Source organism: Spathaspora passalidarum (genome assembly GCF_000223485.1).
Source record: "Spathaspora passalidarum NRRL Y-27907 unplaced genomic scaffold SPAPAscaffold_5, whole genome shotgun sequence".
Classification (NCBI taxonomy): domain Eukaryota; kingdom Fungi; phylum Ascomycota; class Pichiomycetes; order Serinales; family Debaryomycetaceae; genus Spathaspora; species Spathaspora passalidarum.
In genome coordinates, this window is record NW_006767429.1 from 90,485 (window position 1) to 111,237 (window position 20,753).

The following is a 20,753-nucleotide window of genomic DNA, read 5'->3' on the forward strand; positions in this document are numbered from 1 at the left end:
CTTGCCAAGTAAACTTCCTAAAACCTTCAACCCCATTCACTCTTTTTAGAACTCGTAAACCTTCCGTAAATCTTATTTGAAAATTATAAAATTTGAAACAAACTTTTTCGCATCCAAGTGGTGTTATAATTCCCAAAACCTAAACAAATATGTGATTGTTAAGCAGAAATTACAATATTATCTGCTATATTAAAGTAATCATGTAGCAAGAAAATAAGTAAAGAAAACTAATTGTTTTCAAGTTTTCAATCAATATGTTTGGTCTTAAGGTCAATATTTAATGCCAGTTTCAGATCCGACAGAATAACATGATGATTTTATTATTTATGAAAAAAAGAGTTAACGTTAATGGAACCAGATAAGCTGCAAACGTAACGTGGATCTCCACAAAAGTAGAGAATAGTATAAGATTATAACGTACATTCTATAAAATTGTATTAACCAGTTCTCAATGCGGCAAATCTTGCCTTTAACGCATCAAACTCGTCTTGTTCTTTAACCTTGGGCTTGGCATCAGCAGCAAGTGGAGCTTCCAACTCTTTAGTACCACCCTCTCCATCATTATCATCATCATCATCATTATCTTCCCCTTCAGACAGTTGCGCAGAATACTCACTCAACTTCGAGTATGGAGCAGAATAAGTTCTGGCAATCTCACACAAGTAAAGATCAACCAACGTTTCTTGAGGTGGCTCCACGCTACATCTCAGGACAATTTTCTCGGGAACAACTTCGTCTTTGTTTTCCAATGCATTGCGGCCAAACTCATGACCATACTTGGCAATCAACCAATCTTTAATCAGAACCACTTCTTTCAATTCGGTATGATTAGCGGCATAAATTACGGAACTTACAGCCTCAAGTAAACTCTTGTCGCATTCATGTTTGGCAGGATCAGTGATCAAATTGATTCTTGCAAGAAGCAATTCGCAGTACAATTCAAGATACTCCAATAATTCAATGTATATGTCGTCGCGAATTATGTTTTCCACCCGGATAGTAGCACTAGACTCCTTACCTTGGCGAAGTAAATCTGCCAATTGTCGACGCTGTTGTTTACACAAGGCCGTTTTCTTTTCCTGAAGAAACTTAAGTTTGGAAAGAGACATCTTAAGAGACGTCTTAAGTCGAAGTGGATTTAATGGCGGTGGTGTGGGCATGGTTAGTCTACAGATGTGTTGAAAGAGAGATATGTGGGGGCAACACAATTTCGATGGTGGTGAAATTTAGTGCGCATGAATCAACGCTACCATACTAGTTGATTATCAATCTATTCTAATTTCTACATTATAGCTGTTAGAAATGCACAAAAAGTATATAAATTAATTCATATCCTGATCTAAATAACTCTATTTAAAATTCAGCTCGCCTTGTTTTTTTTTTGGCAAAGGCTTCACTTTAATTATCCAACACTACAGTATGTTCATGTTCAGGAGTACCCTTTATTAAAAGCTCATCATCATCTTCATCAAAATTAGCACCAATATTATCAGCACTTCTTGCGACTCTCTTTAAAGTACAACATTGAATTTCTTTAATCCAATCATCTTGCATTATTTCCTCCAATGTTGCTCGCTTCTTAGGGTCGACTTGAAGCATCTTGTATATTATTGGACGTGATGCATGAGGCAACAATCTCATTAATCTATAAGGACCATGAATTTGTTTATGTTGTGGTTTCTTCTTTTCATCAGGATTAGCCGCTTGCTTCGCGGCTTGTTTGGTTCGTTCTTCTTCTTCAGCAAGTAATTGAGCGGCATAGGCTGGATCCTTCAGACGCAGATCTATAAATTTCTGTTTCATTTCATTCTTAGTCACTTCGTATTGTTGTAATTTATCATCAATTTCTTTGAGTTGAGCGAGAATTTCTTGGACTTGAGTTTCGGAAAGAATTTCGGTATCGGTTTGCACCGTTTGTATCGAAGGAGTTTTATCTATATCCATTGCTTCTGTTGATTCTTCAGTTGGTTTTTCTGGTTCTTCCGATTCCGGTTTAGGTTCTGGGGTTTCTTCCTCTTGTTCCTGTTCTTGCTCCACTTGCTTCTTCTTTTTGTTCAGCCTGACAATCATATTCTTTAATTTCCTTTGTTGCAACAACAATTTATGGCATTCGTTACTTAAATAATAATCATGCCAGTTGTCATCCTCCATACAATATAATTTGAAGCTGTTATCCTTTTCGGAATTGGGGATCTTCCAAGGAAATCTCTTTAAAGTCATACAACAATAGATAATGGCAATTGACCAAAGATCAACGGGTTGTGGGTTATAAGAGTTTGGTGATTTCAAAACTTCTGGAGCAAGATAAGGATCAGACCCAACAATACCATGGCATGGGTGGATTGCATCTTTGGAACCGTACTGATCATAGGGATACTTGAAGATGACGGCACTTCCAAAATCAATAATCTTCAAAATCCCATCAGTGGTGATTACACAATTATCAAGCTTTAAATCACGATGGGCCAATCCAAGATTATGCAAGTAGTTCACACCCTCGATTATTTGTTTTAAACAACAGTTGATTTCCAATCGAGACATATTCCCACTCATCACGACGGCAAAGAAGTCAATGGGTGCGTATTCCATGATTTCAAAGTATCGGTTGTTTTCATGAATGATATCAATTGTCTTGATAATGTTTGGGTGTTTCAATGTGGACCCAATACAGTACTCGGCCGTACATTTCCTAGTGTAATCTTTTAATGATTCAGTGCTACGTCTAGGTCGGAATTCTTTTACTGCGAAAGTCTTCAAATCCGAAGGACGAGTGATTAACTTCACACTACCACCGGCACCACTTCCTAACTCCTTGCCAATCTTCCCATATCGCTTGACTAAAGGAGAATTATCATCTGTGAATGGATCTCGATTGGAGTTGGTCAGATGAGATGCATTGTGAAGTAATTGTGAAGAAGTTTGGTTAATTAAATTAGCAAGCGATGTGCTTGAATGCTCGCGTGATTGAATCCCTGGAGAGTGAATTTGGTTGGAATAATGTTGAGGGGTGGTGGCTTCCTTACCTCCGGTTCTAGAATTGGACTTCTTGGTAGGCTTAAAGAATCGCTTTAAATCAACCATAGAACTAGGTTTGGCAAACAGGTGATTTGAGTCTTGCTTATCAATCATCAGAACCGTCACTGGTGATGTCACTTGTTGCAGAGTGGTGGGTGATTGCATCAGATTAAGTAGTGTGACCGGGTTGCCGCGATCGTTGGTTACTGTGGGTGACGCAAGCGATTCACCAGATTCCTGCTTCCCAATTGAAAATCCCAAGAATCTTCTTTGTTGGGTTGAGCTGGAGGTGCCGGGAGAAGTTGCTGATGGTGAGGGACTCAACTCTGCATCCTTGTGTTTGCCAAAGAGTTTAAGTTTGTGTTTATCTGGCATATTTGGTTGTGTCTCTATGTGTATGTCTATATGTAAATGCGTATGTATGGATGGACGGATTGATTGATTGATTAATATATATATATATAAGTGATTGCCAGGAGAAGGTGAAAGATGGTGGTCAGATTGGTCAAACTGATTGAGAAAATTCAAGGGTGAGAAAGCGAGACAAAATCAATTTTTGTGTGCACTTTGGAAAAACCACTTGGAAATGGCGTGGGATCAGCAAATAGAATTTGCTCAATGGTCCGTTAAACACCTGACGATGGGCTACTTTTAAGGAGGTAGGCTTGGACTTGGGCTTAGATGTTCCTTATAGGTGGTACAGTTTTACACACCTGGTGTTGTCACTACTACAGACAAACTTGGCCTACGGTTATTCCGGATTTTAGATGTCTGGAATTTTACTTTGCCGACAGAACAAAAAAAAAAATAAAAAATAAAATCAGTCAAATAATTTCATTTTCATTGGACTAACAAAAAAAATAGAAATTTTAGAATGTATAAAATCTACTCACGTGATGCTTCTAAATGGCCTTCCCTCTAATATGCTTTTCTCTTTCAGAGACAAATGGCTTAGAACCTGGCTTACTATGTCTTCTGTCATTATCTTCTCTTCGTTTCAAGCTTTCAATTTCAACTCGTTTAATTTCTTGCGCCTTCTTCACAACAATTGGAACATGACGATGTCTACTAATACGCTTGATCTCAGGCATATGCTTGTATCTTTCCTTCAAGGCATTGTCGTATTCCATCTTAGATCGTTGTCTGGCAGACTTGATATTGGCTCTATCCGAGGCGTTGGCTCTCCACACTCTCACATTAGTATCGTCAGATCCAGACAATATGTACCTTGCGTCACTGCTGTACTTTACACAAAAAATTCTTTGCATACGCTTAGTATGATAAATATCACGCGAATGGCCCAGTCTGGTTTTGAAAATTCTAATGGTCTTGTCGTATGACCCAGTAACCAATTCTTCACCGGTAGGCGAGAAGTCCACATCCATAATACCAGCAACATGGTCTTTATAAACATTCAAGGATCTTCCCAAATTACGCATATCCCAGAGGTATGCATTGTGGTCATCACTTCCGGTTGCGAAATTAAATGCTTCCATAGGGTTCCAACTGATGGAATTTGTACGTAAACTTAAAACAACCTTTTGAATAGCGGTGTTTGTTCTCACATCGTACAACACAACGGAATTATCTGACCCCGCAGATGCAATAATATTAGTTTCAGTCTGGTTAAACTTAACTGTAGTCACGTTATCGGCACCCCATGATAAATCACTGGTGTATTTCGACCTATTCATGTCCCAAAGTTGAATCGTAGCACCACCAGTGACAAAAATAGGGTCGTTGCGGTGACGATCAATCCCCTTGAATGCAGCGTCACCCACAAAGGTCTTGATCAACCCTTGGCTTCCACTATAGATCTCATCATCACCTACTTTCTTATCAAACTCCTCTGAATCAACACTCCATAACTTAATAGTCTTATCATCACCACAACTCAACATTTTGCCTTCTTTACACACGACCAATCCGCTAACCATACCAACGTGGGCTCTGAAGCTGGCAATCTCATCTCGCGAAGTCAAGTTCCAGTACTTGATGACCCCATCACCGGACCCACTGGCAAATTGACTAGTGCTGGAGAAATCCCTCGCCATTACATACACACCATCACGGTGACCATGGCCTAACTGTCCAATAAAGGGTTGGGCAAACATTCGTTCAAGCTTTGTGGCAGTAAGGGCCGTTGTGTATTCACGAGCACGTTCAAACGGATGCAATGCTGGGTTGAGATTACGTGGAAGGGCTGATTCCTGGGTGTTTCGTACTGGCACATAAGTGTCTGATGATCTGCTTATAGTTTTTATCTTCATATTCCTTGGTTATTGTATTGGCTTATGATCGTAGGTTTATATCGATGTATAGAAAACAGTGCATCGCATCTGTAAATTTTTTTTAAGAGTGCGGCGCATTTAGAATCATCATTTTCTGGATGTTGCTTGTACTAGTGGATTCATATTGGCGCAATATGGCTCGGTTTTTATCTCAAGTCTAGGCGTAGACATCCAGAATGATTACCCTCTTGACTATTCTTGTGTTGTACTACAGATTCGTTCAAATTTTTTTGTTTAAACATAACAATTTATTTTTATATAATTTACATAGAGACAAGTTCTTTTCTCTGCTACAGTCGACTCTGCATCCGAGTAGAAGTGGGAATGTTTTCATTTACGTCCTCCCTGATTTCAAAATCGGTGTCTATATTCATATCTTTAATTGCTATTTTCTCAAACTTGGACCTAAACAGTTCAATATCTGAAGTTTAATTAGATTTATCCTTCTAATTTGGCACTGAGACATAAACCTTTAATGGCACTCTGTGTGTGTGTGTGTGATAAAGATAGATTTTGTTACCACATGCGAACGTATTGGGCAGTTCTTGCACTATCTTATTTAATATCGTCATATCCATCAAACTGGAAATATGTCAACACTTGAGTTAATCTATAATACAAATATTATTAGATATACATAGAAAACATGGTTCTCTAGCAAGCTTATAAACTTATATCTAATACCATTCCGACATCATCGACGTTACCGCTGGATAAATCTTTCAATAATGGTAAAAGATCTAATAATTCATTGTCATGAGTATCACTAAACCATGAACTTATAGGAACTGAATGTTGAGGATGGAAAATATAACTAGCAGGAGAATTATCAATTATAATGGTATCAGTCAAAGGACGGCCAACTTGCGATAAATTCTTGATGAAATTACCTTGGTAATTGTAACAAGAATCTCGAAATAATCGATGATGTACCAGATGGTATAAATCCAACTTATCCAATAATGGATCACCATATTTGGCTACCGATGCAGTGAATACAACAACTTCAAACCATTGCCCGACTTTTTGTAGGAACTCATCAACTCCAGGACGCTTAATCACATAAACGTGGTGGATTTGATTATCAATTTCTACAGGAATGACAAAATCGGCCGATCTTAAATATTTGAATGAAGAGTGAACTAATGTTTCATCCAAATCAAGCACAAGACACTTTTTACCATTGAAGTTCTTGTCTTTGTGGCCAAGAAGGAATCCAGTCTCGGGGTTGTATGCTTGACCTTCTTGAAGCTTAGTGAGATCAAGATATGACTCTTCATCTTCTTCCATGACTTCATCTTCCTCTTCCTCATCATCTTCTTCTTCCATTTCTATATCATTGTCGTAATCTTGAAATGTGGATGTTTCTATAGGCTTGTCCGGTGTATTATTAGTGCTTCCATTATGGTTATTGCTGTTTTCTTGTTGTGGTTGTTGAGGTGTGTTGTTTGAATCATTAGTATTTGTAATTGTATCGGTTTCTGAATGCTCATCATCAAGTAAATCTTTCTTCGTTATTTTTGACTTTTTAATGAAAACATCGTCGTCTTCATCTTCGTCATCATCCTCTTCGTCATTTTCTATTATTTCTGGTTCAATACTAGGAACATGCTTAGGGGATACACTACCATTCGATAAAACATCGTTGTTGTTGTTGTTGTTATTATTACTATTTCGTACTTCATCATGTTGCGGCAGGTTGCTAAGTTTCTGTTTAGCAGGAGCAGAAGCACCATTATTATTAGCTGCTAATTCTTGATTCTGGGACGTTGCCGGTCTCAGCTGAATTTTGTCATCACCTTCATCGCGTGAAGAACCAGCACAACAAAAGATTGACATTAGGAAATTACCCATAGTGATGTGCTTGCTGTATCAGGTGTATTAATTCTATATGTGTGGTGTGATGGTTGGATGTGTGTATATTGTATTATGGGCCAAGTGTACGTGTGTGTGTGTGTCAAGCGTGTGTTGTGAGTAAATAATGTGTGTTGCCAATAAAAGAATTTTATCACTACTGTGGTGTTATTTCATCTAGATTTACCACACGCCCGATGCTAGAATGCTGTTTGAAAAAGTGTATGCTTATACCAGGATGTATTTAGTGATGGGTCAACAGTATGACGTATGATGCTATGATTGTTATGACGGGCAACTGTGGTAGTTTGTTTGGGCAAGTGCGAGTGTATCGATATTTAGCGCACAAGGTCCAGTGCGGAAAAAAAAAAAAGAAACAGAGAAAAAAAAAAACTGGAAAAAGGGCGTGTCTGAATCAGGAAAATTGCCAGAAAAGAAAAAGGAAGGAGGATGCTTTCAAGGTGAACGCCCCAAAATAGTGCCAATCCCCTGTTGACCAGATAGAGAACTATGGATATGAATTGTGTTTGCAACAATGATATGGCTAATTATTCATAAGGAGACTATTGTTCCCCTATAATTGAAATTCTCACTTCCATTTGTGGGAGTTTTTTTTACATTTCCATTTTTTTTGCCTATTGTCAAATAAGAAACAAAAAAGAAAAAAAAAATAGAAAAAAAAAATCCAATTACACGAAAACAATGCTAATTGGCTTGTAATTCGAATAATAAAAATGTTTAGTTATTTGATGACAAATGATAGCTAATTAGGAATACACCACTTGAAAGTAGACTACGCCTATGTAACATTTGGTATTGCTATGTGTAACTTCTAGATTTGCTATTGGACGAAGTCTTCTTGGTTCAGCCCCCCTTTATTATAATTGCAACCAAAACAATGGAGGTTTTCTGGAAGTTACAAAAGCAAACTCTTGGTAAAAAAAAAAAATAAAAAAAGGACAAGGAAAATGACTCAAGGGAAGTTGCATTTCCGCTATTGAATCTAAGTTACAGTTCCTGCTTCTGAACTAAATCTATTCCTGGTTTAACACCTTGTGCATATTCAACAATCAAAAAAAAATAAAACTGCTACACTTAATTACCAGGCGCAACGGAAATTTAGTTTAGAATTAGCCACTATCTGCAGAGGTAATTATTACCTAATAACTTCAGGTAATTACTAAGAACTCCATTGGACACAGTGCACTGGCAAAAAAAAAGATTTGCAAAGTTCAAGGTCAAAAAGAATTAACCCGGTTGAGGGAAAATAGACATACTCATGCATGTTAAAGATCTGTAATTGGGATCCAGAAAATCGTATGATCTAACTTCATTGTTTATCCCCACAATATATCTTGAAACAATATCTATTATACCATTCTTATTCACTCACATATCCGTACTGGAACTGATCTCATTTGAGAACACCCATATGCCGAGGTGCATGCAATAAACATTTTAGAAAAAAAATTTCTTATCAGAAGTTTAGCCCTGCTGCGAGAGGCTCAGATTATACCTCGGAAAATCCGGATTCCTCGTGTCATAATTTTCGATTCCAGTTTCAGATAACTCTATTTAAATAGTTACCAGACTCTATAGCCGTGACTGATAATACATAGCTATATAATATGGTAAGTTTCTGTACTTCGTTGAAGTATTTCGGAGTTTAGTAAAATTGGGGGATCCAAATGCTGCAAAAAAAACAACTTCAAACCGAGGCTAAGAAATAATGGAAGTACAAACAAAAATAAAATATCATTGACTCTTTGAAGGAATATGACGAGATATTTCAAAGCTTAATGAGATTATGTTGTGTTTTATTTAAACCTGATTACACCACTGGTATATGAACAACTACAGAGTAAGTACACAATAATCTCTAATTCAACATTTACAAATTTTGTGATGAATTTAACCAATATTATTCATGTAAGTTTCAAACATCTTACTACCAGGTATTATTAACAAACATATTTTCTAATTACCAGTTCTAAAGCTGTTTACATAGTTGCTACCATTGAAATGTAAAACTTATGTGCATCTCTAATAACCAAGCACAAATTTGCAATGCTCCCATTTAGGAAACTTCCGCCGCACACGCACCAAAATATTTTGTCTTTTTTTTTATTAAAAAAAAATGAATATACTGTATCTAATGATTAGTAATTAGGGTTACCAATTATGACCACCAATGACGATGAATATCTAAATACATTCCTAGAATCCTACCTTCCTAGACTCCCTGATGATATAATAACGCAAATCTTTGACTTTCTCACAGTCGATCACCTTATTGATTTCTTTATGTATTTCCCTGATGTCAGTATCCGAACTCTACTAATTCGCCATTACTACTCCAATGAATTACATTTCGTAATCATGCCCACAAAAAGACCCTATGTATCAACGTATCCTATTCATAAACGAGAATTTATTACATTTCACGGTATGGAAATCTTTCGATTCATGGACGATTTCCCTGAGATTGTTCCTAAACGACTACTTCTAGTTAGTGGTGCTAGTAGTTTTCAAGGTATTAAAGAAGTCTTGGAGATGTATCGTGATAGAATTAACCGAGTGGATGAAATAGAAGTGACGTTGGAAAGATGTGAGCTTACCCTTGCTGATTTCCAATTTTTAATATCGTTTGCTAATTTGAGAAAGGTTCACTTTTCAGGAATGAGTTTGAAAATGGTACGACGGGGACTAATTCACAATACCGCATTAATGGAACACCCCAAACTTAACGAGATTGTATTTTTAGGGCATGAAATTAATGATTGGCTGGGGATACAACTTCCTCTGGTGTTGAATAGTCTTGATCTATCATGGAATAATCTGACCGATATCTCCACCTTAATAATTCCTACAAATGTCAACGATGTTTATTTCAACAAGTCTAATATCCACAATCTTGAGATTTTACTGAATAAGATCCCATCTAATTTGACTACCCTTATGTTAACGTATAACGAAATAGAAACGATTGTGATTGACCATTTACCACCCCGATTACGAACATTAGACTTGTCCAGCAACAGAATAAAGTCTATCACAGGAAACACATGGCCTGTGGATTTAGATATACTTTTATTGAATGATAACAAACTAGATGACCGTGCATTGAAGCTCATTAATGACTTCATTGGGTGGCCCGCCAGATTAACAAATCTAGGTATTAGCAATAATGAGCTCACTAAGATTGAAAACTTATCCAATCTTCCGCGATGGTTAGAAATATTGAATATATCAATGAACCCACTAGTATGTGATGACAATCAACAAACCCCCTTTGAATTTCCTCACGGTTTAACCAATTTGAACATGACCGAATGCAAAACAAGTGATTTACACTTTTTGCAATTCCCAACTTCACTTAAGAACTTGACATTGGCAGGGAATAGAATTGTGGATATCTCATCATATGGCCATTGGCAAAAGCTTGTTAATTTGGATACGTTAGAATTATTCCACAACTTGATTGATCACTTGGATGGCTGGATAATCCCTCCCAACCTAACAAAACTAGATCTTCAGGTCAATCCAATAACCGAATTAAATCTGAAGTTTCCATTATTTAACGACAATTACCAGTTCAAACTTTCCGATTTGAATCTTGCCAGATGTCGTATAACCAAGATTGAAGTAGATCACATTCCAGCAAGCTTAAAAAGGCTCAATCTTTCCATGAATAGATTAAATCTGAAGTTTGAATTTCCACCTAGCTTTAAGCAGTTGAGTCATTTGGACTTGTCGGAAAATGAAATAACATCAATAGTGTTTAAAAACGGCGAGCAAAGTCAATTGCAAAGTTTAGATCTTGGGAAAAATTCCATCCTTAGAGGAGTTGCAAGCAGCGGATTAGGTATTGTGGGTATTAATCAATTCTACGATGATTTGGAATTACATTTGGGTAAAGTAAAGAAACGTAAATTTAATATTAACAGTTTACACGTGTTCGAAAGAGGACGTTTATAGATATAGAAATAGAATCCTTTGCAATATAGACTACTTTGCAATGACATTGACTTCCAGCTTGGACATTTCCACGTTAAAATTTCTTGAACATATAGAGCAAGTTTTTTTTTAGAAGATTATAAGGTTGATAATGGAGATACCAGTATCAGAAGAACCAATAGTTAAAAAGTCCTTGATATATTTTAAATAGAACATACAGCTCGAGAAATAAAATCAGAACACGTATATTTTCGTTTATATCTAGTGAATCTGCTGCACACGATTACATGTAAACAAATCAATTAAACTGCTAAACGCCACCAGAGTAGGATATAAAATATAATCATAAACACCTAAATACGAAAAAGATATCTCTCAACTGATATTTATGGAAGGTTAAGAACAATAAGGCAACCAGGAATATCAAATATTTTTTCAACTTAAACTTGTGTTATTTGGGGGAGGTACTCAAAAGAAAGCTAGTGGGTCAGGTAAAAGAGGAAATTCGTGCTTTTATTAATATAGTCTAAATGACCAACTGTCACTTTTGAAGATCGTGCTTTATTACTCGAATATAGTTGGTTTCTGTCTAATACCACTTTGATCACTGCTACTGTTTTTGCTTCTTGTGTCTCATAATTCGTAATGAGCAATTCCGCGTTATTAATTCTATATTTGATAGCTCCTGATTAAGCAAAAGGACATTAGCAATATTCTGACAAGACTCAAAGAGGAACACCACTAAATGGTATAGCCAATCTTCTATGGGAAACTTTTCATTCGAAATGTACATGTGGTCACAAGATAGGTGTGCATACAACTACTTCAAAAATACAAAACCAGGTTCCCTTATTCAAAAAATCCGATACTTGATTATTTGGTTTTTGATACATCTCTATAGTGCTTGAATTTTGCAGACTCGCATTTAAAAGTCACCATCATCCACTTTTATCATAGCATTATAAAATTCCATCTTCCATCCAGAAAATTGAACATTCTAAATAAAAAAAAACTCACGAAACAAAGATTTATCTTTACTGTATATGGTTATTAATTCAAATCCATGGAGATGGAATGATGAAGAAACCTTATTTGAACATATCGTGAACTTGAAAGCGTTGTATATGTCTGATTGTAGAATTAATAACCTATAAAGTTTTTGATTTCCTTCATCGCTCACGAATTTATCATTGTCTCATAATGAGATCGAAGATCTATCATCATATGAGGACTGGAATAGGTTTGTGAATTAGAAAGGTTTAATCTTTTATGACAACTCAATAAATAGTTTGGATAATTGGATCATGCCGCCAAATCTTATTCGTTTAAGTATAGAAAATAACCCACTCACCGAACTAACTCTGAAATTTTCTTTCTTAAATACGAATCATCACTTTGAGCTTGTTATATTGAATATCTTACGGTGTCAAATAAGCAAGGTAGATATAAATTTCATTCCTGCAAGTTTAAAATGGTTATATCTTGAAAAGAATAAATTAGTGGGACAGATTATGTTTCCTACACACTGCAAGCACTTTCAGCGTTTAGATATTACAGGAAACCATACGAGGATAGTGTTTACTCAAAAAAAAGAAGCAGAAGAGTGAAACCCGGACAGCTACAGCAGATAGGTTTGATCTGGAAAATATTTGCAACCTTGATGATATGGGAACAATAGGGCATATACTTCTATGCAGGCCAACCAGCCATTTCCGTAAAACCACATTTCCGCAGCGCAAGTAACGAAGTCGAAAAAAAAATTACAAAAAGGACGTGTTTTTTTGTCCTTACACTTTTACCTCCTTATTCATTAGCTAGTGATTTTCTTTATAAAAAAACATTGATCCATCAAAATGTCATACGTACCTCAGACCCCAGAACGTCCAAGTCGTATATCACGCCATTGTACAACTTCTACACCAATTTCAACTACTCATAATTTGCTAACTCCATGTACTGCCACCAAGAAACCATTTTTAAATGTAGCACCAATCACCACACCATTGGCACATACCAATAAACATCAAATCCCAGTGACTCCAGAATTCACGCCGCAGAAATCACCTGCTCGTAATACTACTGGTAGTGGTACAACTCGACGCAAGAAGATCAATGATTTATTGTTTGAAACCGATGCCGAATTGGGTAAAGAAAGACTTTCATTTGGATTATTGTTGCCTGTGCCTTCAACCGTCGGGTCAGGCAGGAAAAGACGTACTAGTGGCGTCAGTACTACCACTAGCAGTGGAAATATTACATTTAGTCAACCGTTGTGTATGCATGAAGAAGAAGAAGCAATAGAGGATGTCACAGTCACAGCCACACCCAAGGCCCAAGTCATTACTCTGAGCATGGTTGACAATTGGCATGGAAAGAGTTTTAACAATGCATTTTCCGACGAAGAAGACGACGACGAGAAAGAAGTAGAAACAATGACTCTTGGACAATCGAAATTGATCCCGAGAGTGAAATTGGAAAATCCATTTATAGATGGCCCAACCACTCCCAAGACAAAGAAAGAAGACAATCCATTTATAGAAGATTCATCAAAAGTAGATTATGAAACCCATATGGAGTTGGTGAATCATAGGACTGGAGTTAAAAGGATAGTCAAATTAAACAAGAATCAAATGAAGATAAAGCCAAAAAAGTTGAGTTTTATTTAAGTGTATAGTAAATAGGAGACGTAATATATTCAGCTTGACTGGTCAAGTTGGTCAAACTATGAAACAAATTTATGTTGTAGGCTATTGTGGTGTCATGTGTCGTAAACTGAATGTCGCCAACATTTTCGCGACAAGCAAAAATTCTAGCAAAACACCATCTACAGATTTTTCAACAGTAAACATTGTTTAAACCAATAAGCATCGCTTCTTTATACACAAACATGTCAATTCCAGGCTTTGGAACTGATTCTAATGATCCAGTTACATCTACTGCAATTATAAATATCCCTCACAAGTCCGAATGGCGTATTGAAATTCCGTTTAAAACTACCCTCGACTTCACCGTAACTTCAGGTGTGGCAGAAATATTCGGCACAGAGCTCCCACTTAATGTCCACATACATCTCAGTGGGGTAAAATGTGCCATCTATGCGCCCATAGAAGACGTTTCTATCTCATACCATCTTATTGACAACATTGGAGAACTTAGTTCTGAAGATAATGAATTTAGCGAATATATCAGTACTGAATCATGTATGGACAACTATCTTAATCTCCATTTAGCAATTGAGCAAAAACGACAACTGTGCACTGACCACAATATTTTGAACCCGGGAGAACTAATTATGGGACCGAGAGTGTTGGTGTTGGGAGGTGATGCATGTGGTAAAACCAGTTTATGTAAGATATTGAGTGGATATGCTGTGAAAATGGACAGTTGCCCAGTATTAGTTAATCTAAACCCTCGAGATGGTGTATTTGCTCTTCCTGGGTCCATTAGCGCTACTCCAGTTAGTGACTCTTTTGATTTGGAAACCAGTGGTGGATATGGATTTACCACTACAAGTGGTAGTTTAGCACATAACCCCAAACAACCTATTGTTAAGAATTTTGGGTTCAGTTCCATTAGAGAAAACTTGGACTTGTACAAGTACCAAATCTCACAATTGGGTATTACCGTATTGTCGAGATTAGAGCAAGATTTGAGTGTTAGAAATGGAGGTGTCATTATTGACACGCCCCTGCTTGACATTAAGGATTTCAGTGTCATTGAAAATATTGTTAGTGATTTTCAAGTTAATATCTTAGTTGTCATAGGTAATGAGAAGCTTAGTATTGACTTGGGGAAAAAGTTTAAACATAAATCGAATTTAGATATCGTTAAAGTACCTGGTAGTCCCGGGGTGGTTGATGTCAATGAGAGTTTTATAAGACGAGTTCAAGAACAAACAATTAAGGAATATTTTAATGGTACTAATAAAACCAGATTGTCTCCATTCAAAACCGATATTGACTTGCACGATCTTGTCATTTACAAGCCAGTGGTTACCAGGGACTTGATGTCATCATTGTCATTCCTCCCAGTGGGAGATGCAAACACTGCTGAAGAGCTCGATGAAGATAGCAAGAAATCAGAAGACTTATTGGAGAAATACTATGCTATTTTAGAAGAACCAAGCAGTTCTAATCTCGACAATTCCATTATAGCCATTACGCAATTACCCCAAACCAACAAATCACCTAGAGACTTGTTGAATTCGAGCGTATTGGGATATGTGCATGTCTCCAAATTTGATGATGATAAGAAGAAATTAAAAGTATTGTTGCCATTCCCAGGGGTATTTCCTCGAAATGTATTAATAGCTACAAATATAGGATATAACGAATAGATTTATATAGAATGAATATACTAATCAAACGGAATTGGCTTTTGTGATTGTTCCTTTTTAAGTGCTTCACTGGCGGCAATGGCACTGGGAATCTTTATCCCACAACAATCGCCCCAAGTATTCACCAAATCTTTACTATGAATATGCCCACATTCATCTTCATGATGTTCATGAGGGGCACTAACACCTGGGGGACAAGGTATCAATTGACCAAACATAAAATGCTGCATAATCGGTAATTTCCCCAATACTTCGACCTTGTACATTTTAACCATCCCCTCTTTGATCTTGGCCCAACTTTTCGCAGCCGATATATCATCCAACATAGGTGAATGCCAACGGATACTCAATTTTTCTCCGTTTCTGGTGGTTTTGATGTTATTAATAAAGTCAATACATTCCATATACATGTATTTGTTCTTGTACATTTCCACCAACTCTGGGTTATGAATCAGTTTGGGTTTCATGTGAGGGTGGGTCAGCAATTGTGCAGCACCAAAAAGGAATGGTAGGAAATGATAGTCGTCTAATCCCCAGACACCATGAGAACCGGCTGGTTCCAACCAGTACTGCTTTTGTAATCGCCTCATTGTTTTCATATATTTGGTGAAAACATGGAGGAGTAGTCCTGGGTAGTCTTGTGGTGTGATACAGTCGAGTTGCTTAAGACAGAAAAGGACGCAGATGAAGTTGAGTTCGTGACCTGATCCATAATCGATTCTTGTTCGGTCTCCCCACGATTCATTGAAATATGTTGCTATTTCAAGAGTATGTTCCTGATTAGTAAGTAAAGGCGAGAGTAAACTTGGTGACTGTTTGGCCACATTGTCGTAAAAATCACGGAATTCAACTTTACCAAACCTTGAAATGTCTTTCTCCTGGATAACAGGATGATTGTCGATTATAGTGTTGATACTGTCAAGTACTGCTTGAAGCTGAGTGACTATTTGTGATTCTGTAATTGGTTCGTCGTTGGGTTTACCGACTATGGATTCCTGTAAATCGGTAATAAATGAGAGAACTTGATTAAATGTTTGTGAATCTAACCATTTATCTAAATCGTCACGCGTAGTGATTCTCTTAACTGGTGTTGCCATATTTGCTTTGACCAAGAAAAGTGGTTCTATCAAAGGTTTTTAGAAAGAACAGAAGAAAAAAAAAAGAGTAAAGACGAATTTGTTTTCTAGCAACATCAACCATAACCCTTGAAAGAGAGCAAAAAAACAGTCCTAATGAGTGTGTCCAAAGGGGTATCCAGTCCCGCATTGTTCTACAGGTTGCCACCGACAAAAGTTTTACTCGAGAAAGAAATCAAACAATCGCAATTGTTGACTACACTCTACACAAAAAATAACATATCTAATAATGATGATATCAACTGTATAACTTCACTACCATTAGAGGTGAAAGGACGGAAGCATGTATTCCATGAAGTTAAATTGGAGCATCCAGATAAACTGGGAGCAAGCCTTTTCTTCAAACAAGTGTTCAAATACGGAAAGACGTTGTATGGGTTCTATAAAGTTGGGGTTGTCAACATTTGGAACAATAATAAACAAACCAAACAATTAAGAAACCATATATTTAAAATTGGGAACCAATTAGATAATCGTGGTAATGACATTTCCATAAAACTACCACCATTCACCAAGTTAACGGAAATAATGGCCCAGAAATTGTCTCTGGACAGAATAGAATACCGGGCACGTAATCTGCGAGCCACCGGTGATGTCAAACGTAGCACCGGTTTTGACTATGAACAAACTATAACACCTGAATTATTCAACATATCAAGAAGTCAATATCAACTACTCAAACGTACTCCTCATGATGTGATTAGACTTCCATTATTTGCGCTTATTGCATTGATATTCGAAGAGTTAACCCCCTTGATCTGTTATGTCTTCCCCGAAATCACCCCACGTACATGTGTAATTCCACCATTATTGCCCAAAATATGGTCTCTGAAGCCGATCAAGACTTTAACCACGGAAACCATCCACATGAATGAAACTAAATTAGCTGATTTATCCTTGAAAACCGCCTATAATTTAGAGCCTCATCGCGTGAAACTATTAGCACGAGCTTTGGGACTAACTAGTAAAATTGTTCCTACATCCCTTTATCCAATATCTTATTTACGCAACCAGTTACAACACCATTATAATTACTTGCAAGTTGACAATTATTATTTATGTGGGTTCAATTCCCAAGCCAATATCTGGAATCTTACCAACCAAGAATTGTTATTAGCATGCTTGGAAAGAAATTTGATCTTTGATATTAAACTAGATGTAGCCCAGTTTAACGAGTTAATTGACGATGCTTCCAAACAAGCATTTGAAAAGAAATATTTTGATGATTTGCGATATAAGCTTTTGCAATTTTTAATCGACTTTCCAAATGCGAATATCGGGTATTTGTGTATAACCCATTCGATTTCAAATCGAAAGGAACAAACTGACAAACTTGTTGAATTGTTTGAGTGATTTCTTAGCACGCTCCCCCCATATAGACTGTAAATAGTAACATCTTTTATATGAATAGCTACTGTAAATAATGCTAAATATTTATACTATTTGAAGAATTAAAATATGCGTATTTGTCTATAAATTGTCTAGTAAAACATCCCCAGTGAAGGATTCAAAGCGCCTTCACGCAAGACAACATTCTTGAATTGTCTATCACGAGTATCTTGAGGGAAAATATCAACATCTGATTGACTGTCGTCCTCACCTGATTCATTGTGTATTACTACCTTAAACCCAACTTGCTCATCTGATTTATGGTCTTGAAACAAGTACAACGATTGACCACTCGTTAATTTCGCCTTTTTATCTCTTCCAATAATCGTACTATTTATAATGCATGAGTTTGTGCTCATGTCCAACAACCAAATCCCGTCATTCTCACTTTTATGAATCAAACAATGGATTTTCGATAATCGATCGTCATTAAATTCGAAATCACACGCATCACTTCTGCCAATGGAAAACACCGGTTTATTAATAGAAATGGCCCGACCACAAAGCGATCCCGGCAAAGGCTCCAACGTGATAAATGCATCTTCATTAATATTCAGAGTTGCAGACTCTTCTTTGATGTCCAGCAACTCATTATTCTTCAAGTACGAAGGCTCGTGGATACTCAATGCTTCAAACTTGCGTATCTTGGAACGTTTGCCATTTTCAGATGCCAGAGGAGGATGTTCTCGGTCTCGCTTTCCCTTATTTGTGATCTCTTCAATTGGAGAAGCTCGAGGATGAGGAACGGCATGGGGTTGTGATAATGGTACCACCCGCTTAGGCACTTTGAACTCTTGATTATGTTTCTTCTTTTGATCCAACGGACGTAACATTATATCCTCGTCAATTTTACTCATGGAGGTATCTATAGGTATTCCATTGTCGATCTTTCTCGATTGTTGCGACTGTGATTGTGAAAGACTCAATTGCTGTGACTCCTCGGTATATACATCGGCCAACCACTTATGTTTAAGTGCTTCCTCAGCAGTAATTCGAAGACGTGGGTTCACTTGAAGACAACATTCAAGAAAGTCTCGTCCTTCCTGAGACACTTCGTACGAATTCAAAGGTGCCTCATGGAACTCTCCTCGTTTGATCTTGGTGAACATGTTAGCTTGGGTTTTCCCATTGAATGGCAAATGAGATGTCAAGAGAACATACACTAAACATCCTAGCGACCAGATGTCTACCAAACAAGAATAGTTGTTCTTGGGCAGCAGCAGAAGCAGATCTGGAGTTTGTGACAGTCCGTATTTCCCAGTAATCACTTCAGGAGCCACATATGCTAACGTTCCACAAAATGTTTTCATGAATGTAGTGTTGTCACTGAATTTAGCTAATCCAAAATCGGTTATCTTGACCAAAATGGGATCATCCTGTTTGATAAGAATGTTGTCTGGTTTCAAATCACGGTGAGATATTCCCTTTTTATGCACATACGCTATACCTTCCAAGATTTGTTTGGTTATAACTTGGGTAGCATCTTCACCAATAGCACCGTTGGCAGCTACAAAATCCATCAAATCCCCACCTGGGACCAATTCCATCACAATATAATAATTGTCCATATCTTCATAAAAACTCTTCATCTTCACGATATTTGGATGATCTAACTTGCCCAAAATCGACAACTCCCGTTCTACACCAGTCATGGCATCACCACCACCAGTATTCAATGCTTTTCTTCTATTAATAATCTTGACGGCATATGCTTCACCAGTATTTCTCTCCACTGCCTTTTTAACTGTGGCAAATGCCCCCTGGCCTATAGTTTCATTTTTGATTATGAAGTCACGATGAATACCCAGTTGGTCTTCATCACTTATGTTCGAGCTTGCCAGGGTAGTTGGGTTGAATGCATCACTAAACAAGACAATAAACTTTATAACGTCGGTTTCTTTACCCACACCTACACTAATCTCGTCGCCTTGATTCAACATAAATTTTTGCAGCTTAACTAATCGAACGCCATTCAAGTACGTTCCGTTGGTGCTTATATCCGTGATCCACACGCTAGTCTTTCCCACTTCAAGCCATATTCTGAAATGTCTGCTCAGGACACGCATGTGTCCTTGTCCAATGACCAAATCGCAATCGGACCCACGTCCAAAAGTCCACGTCATTTTACTCTTGACGATTGGATGATCAAGCAATAAATCGTAGGGTTGGAGTTGCCCCGTCAGACAGAGAAGACGGCATATTCGGTTGGAGTCGCCGGTCGCGTTTGACAGCGGCTGTGTTAGCGGCGATTGTTGGGTTGGTTGCGTTTGCGGCTGTGTTTCCATTTGATAGATTGGATAGTTCTTAGATTAATTTAGTCATTAGAGATACGCGTTGTTATTTTTTGGTTGCCTATTTCGATTTTTGGTCGTGAAGTTTTTTTTTTTTTGGCGAACGTGCGGCTCAAACTTTTGCCTATTAGAGAATTAGTCTTTATGCAACCATGTAGAATTAGAGTTAAAGAAAGGTTTGTAGAAGATCGTACTGGTTGTTCAAGCAGCCATTTGGCGGTTCAGGATATTTAAATTTATACGATTCTTCAAATGTATCCAATCAACCAACTACTAGTACTCACTTTTAACGGCCATGTACATCAACATGACAATCCACCTTAATCCTATTCGCTACAAAACAATAAAGTTCTGGTCATGTTCAACGCCCAGACGTAGTACTGATGAATCCAATTTGATTGCACATGAGCCATATTTACTCTAGTAAATTCAGTGGTAATTTGACCATGTAATGTTACGTTACATTTTAGCGGAATATTTTCTC

General features: G+C 37.2%; 10 protein-coding genes across 10 annotated transcripts; 4 read left to right on the forward strand and 6 right to left on the reverse strand. All coding sequences in view use genetic code 12, as the record gives it.

The window, feature by feature from the left end:
- Positions 1 to 295: 295 nt before the first annotated feature.
- Positions 296 to 1,177, reverse strand: IST1 (Ist1p; the record flags this gene model as incomplete). The annotated part of the gene is made up of 1 exon (XM_007375940.1): positions 296 to 1,177. One exon carries the CDS (start codon positions 1,158 to 1,160, stop codon positions 438 to 440), a length of 723 nt encoding a protein of 240 aa, XP_007376002.1.
- Positions 1,178 to 1,300: 123 nt separating this feature from the next.
- HRK1 (putative serine/threonine protein kinase) lies at positions 1,301 to 2,675 on the reverse strand (the record flags this gene model as incomplete). Its single annotated transcript, XM_007375941.1, has 1 exon — positions 1,301 to 2,675. The coding sequence occupies one exon, from the start codon at positions 2,587 to 2,589 to the stop codon at positions 1,399 to 1,401; it is 1,191 nt and encodes a 396-aa protein (XP_007376003.1).
- Positions 2,676 to 3,855: 1,180 nt separating this feature from the next.
- Positions 3,856 to 5,069, reverse strand: SOF1 (rRNA-processing protein; the record flags this gene model as incomplete). The annotated part of the gene is made up of 2 exons (XM_007375942.1): positions 3,856 to 3,863; positions 4,076 to 5,069. The coding sequence occupies 2 exons, from the start codon at positions 5,067 to 5,069 to the stop codon at positions 3,856 to 3,858; spliced, it is 1,002 nt and encodes a 333-aa protein (XP_007376004.1).
- Positions 5,070 to 5,564: 495 nt separating this feature from the next.
- Positions 5,565 to 7,447, reverse strand: SPAPADRAFT_61804 (phosphatase; the record flags this gene model as incomplete). The annotated part of the gene is made up of 1 exon (XM_007375943.1): positions 5,565 to 7,447. One exon carries the CDS (start codon positions 7,158 to 7,160, stop codon positions 5,970 to 5,972), a length of 1,191 nt encoding a protein of 396 aa, XP_007376005.1.
- A 2,161-nt stretch (positions 7,448 to 9,608) lies between these two features.
- On the forward strand, positions 9,609 to 11,138 carry SPAPADRAFT_61805 (leucine-rich repeat domain-containing protein; the record flags this gene model as incomplete). Its single annotated transcript, XM_007375944.1, has 2 exons — positions 9,609 to 10,126; positions 10,202 to 11,138. The coding sequence occupies 2 exons, from the start codon at positions 9,609 to 9,611 to the stop codon at positions 11,136 to 11,138; spliced, it is 1,455 nt and encodes a 484-aa protein (XP_007376006.1).
- A 1,832-nt stretch (positions 11,139 to 12,970) lies between these two features.
- SPAPADRAFT_61806 (Sol1p) lies at positions 12,971 to 13,783 on the forward strand (the record flags this gene model as incomplete). Its single annotated transcript, XM_007375945.1, has 1 exon — positions 12,971 to 13,783. The coding sequence occupies one exon, from the start codon at positions 12,971 to 12,973 to the stop codon at positions 13,781 to 13,783; it is 813 nt and encodes a 270-aa protein (XP_007376007.1).
- Positions 13,784 to 14,004: 221 nt separating this feature from the next.
- On the forward strand, positions 14,005 to 15,453 carry SPAPADRAFT_141490 (cleavage polyadenylation factor subunit; the record flags this gene model as incomplete). The annotated part of the gene is made up of 2 exons (XM_007375946.1): positions 14,005 to 15,147; positions 15,214 to 15,453. 2 exons carry the CDS (start codon positions 14,005 to 14,007, stop codon positions 15,451 to 15,453), a joined length of 1,383 nt encoding a protein of 460 aa, XP_007376008.1.
- A 20-nt stretch (positions 15,454 to 15,473) lies between these two features.
- Positions 15,474 to 16,550, reverse strand: SPAPADRAFT_141506 (peptidylprolyl isomerase; the record flags this gene model as incomplete). Its single annotated transcript, XM_007375947.1, has 1 exon — positions 15,474 to 16,550. The coding sequence occupies one exon, from the start codon at positions 16,548 to 16,550 to the stop codon at positions 15,474 to 15,476; it is 1,077 nt and encodes a 358-aa protein (XP_007376009.1).
- A 90-nt stretch (positions 16,551 to 16,640) lies between these two features.
- Positions 16,641 to 18,640, forward strand: SPAPADRAFT_61808 (uncharacterized protein; the record flags this gene model as incomplete). The annotated part of the gene is made up of 1 exon (XM_007375948.1): positions 16,641 to 18,640. The coding sequence occupies one exon, from the start codon at positions 17,118 to 17,120 to the stop codon at positions 17,940 to 17,942; it is 825 nt and encodes a 274-aa protein (XP_007376010.1).
- RAD53 (serine/threonine/tyrosine protein kinase) lies at positions 18,071 to 20,263 on the reverse strand (the record flags this gene model as incomplete). The annotated part of the gene is made up of 1 exon (XM_007375949.1): positions 18,071 to 20,263. The coding sequence occupies one exon, from the start codon at positions 20,261 to 20,263 to the stop codon at positions 18,071 to 18,073; it is 2,193 nt and encodes a 730-aa protein (XP_007376011.1).
- Between the last annotated feature and the right edge of the window lie 490 nt (positions 20,264 to 20,753).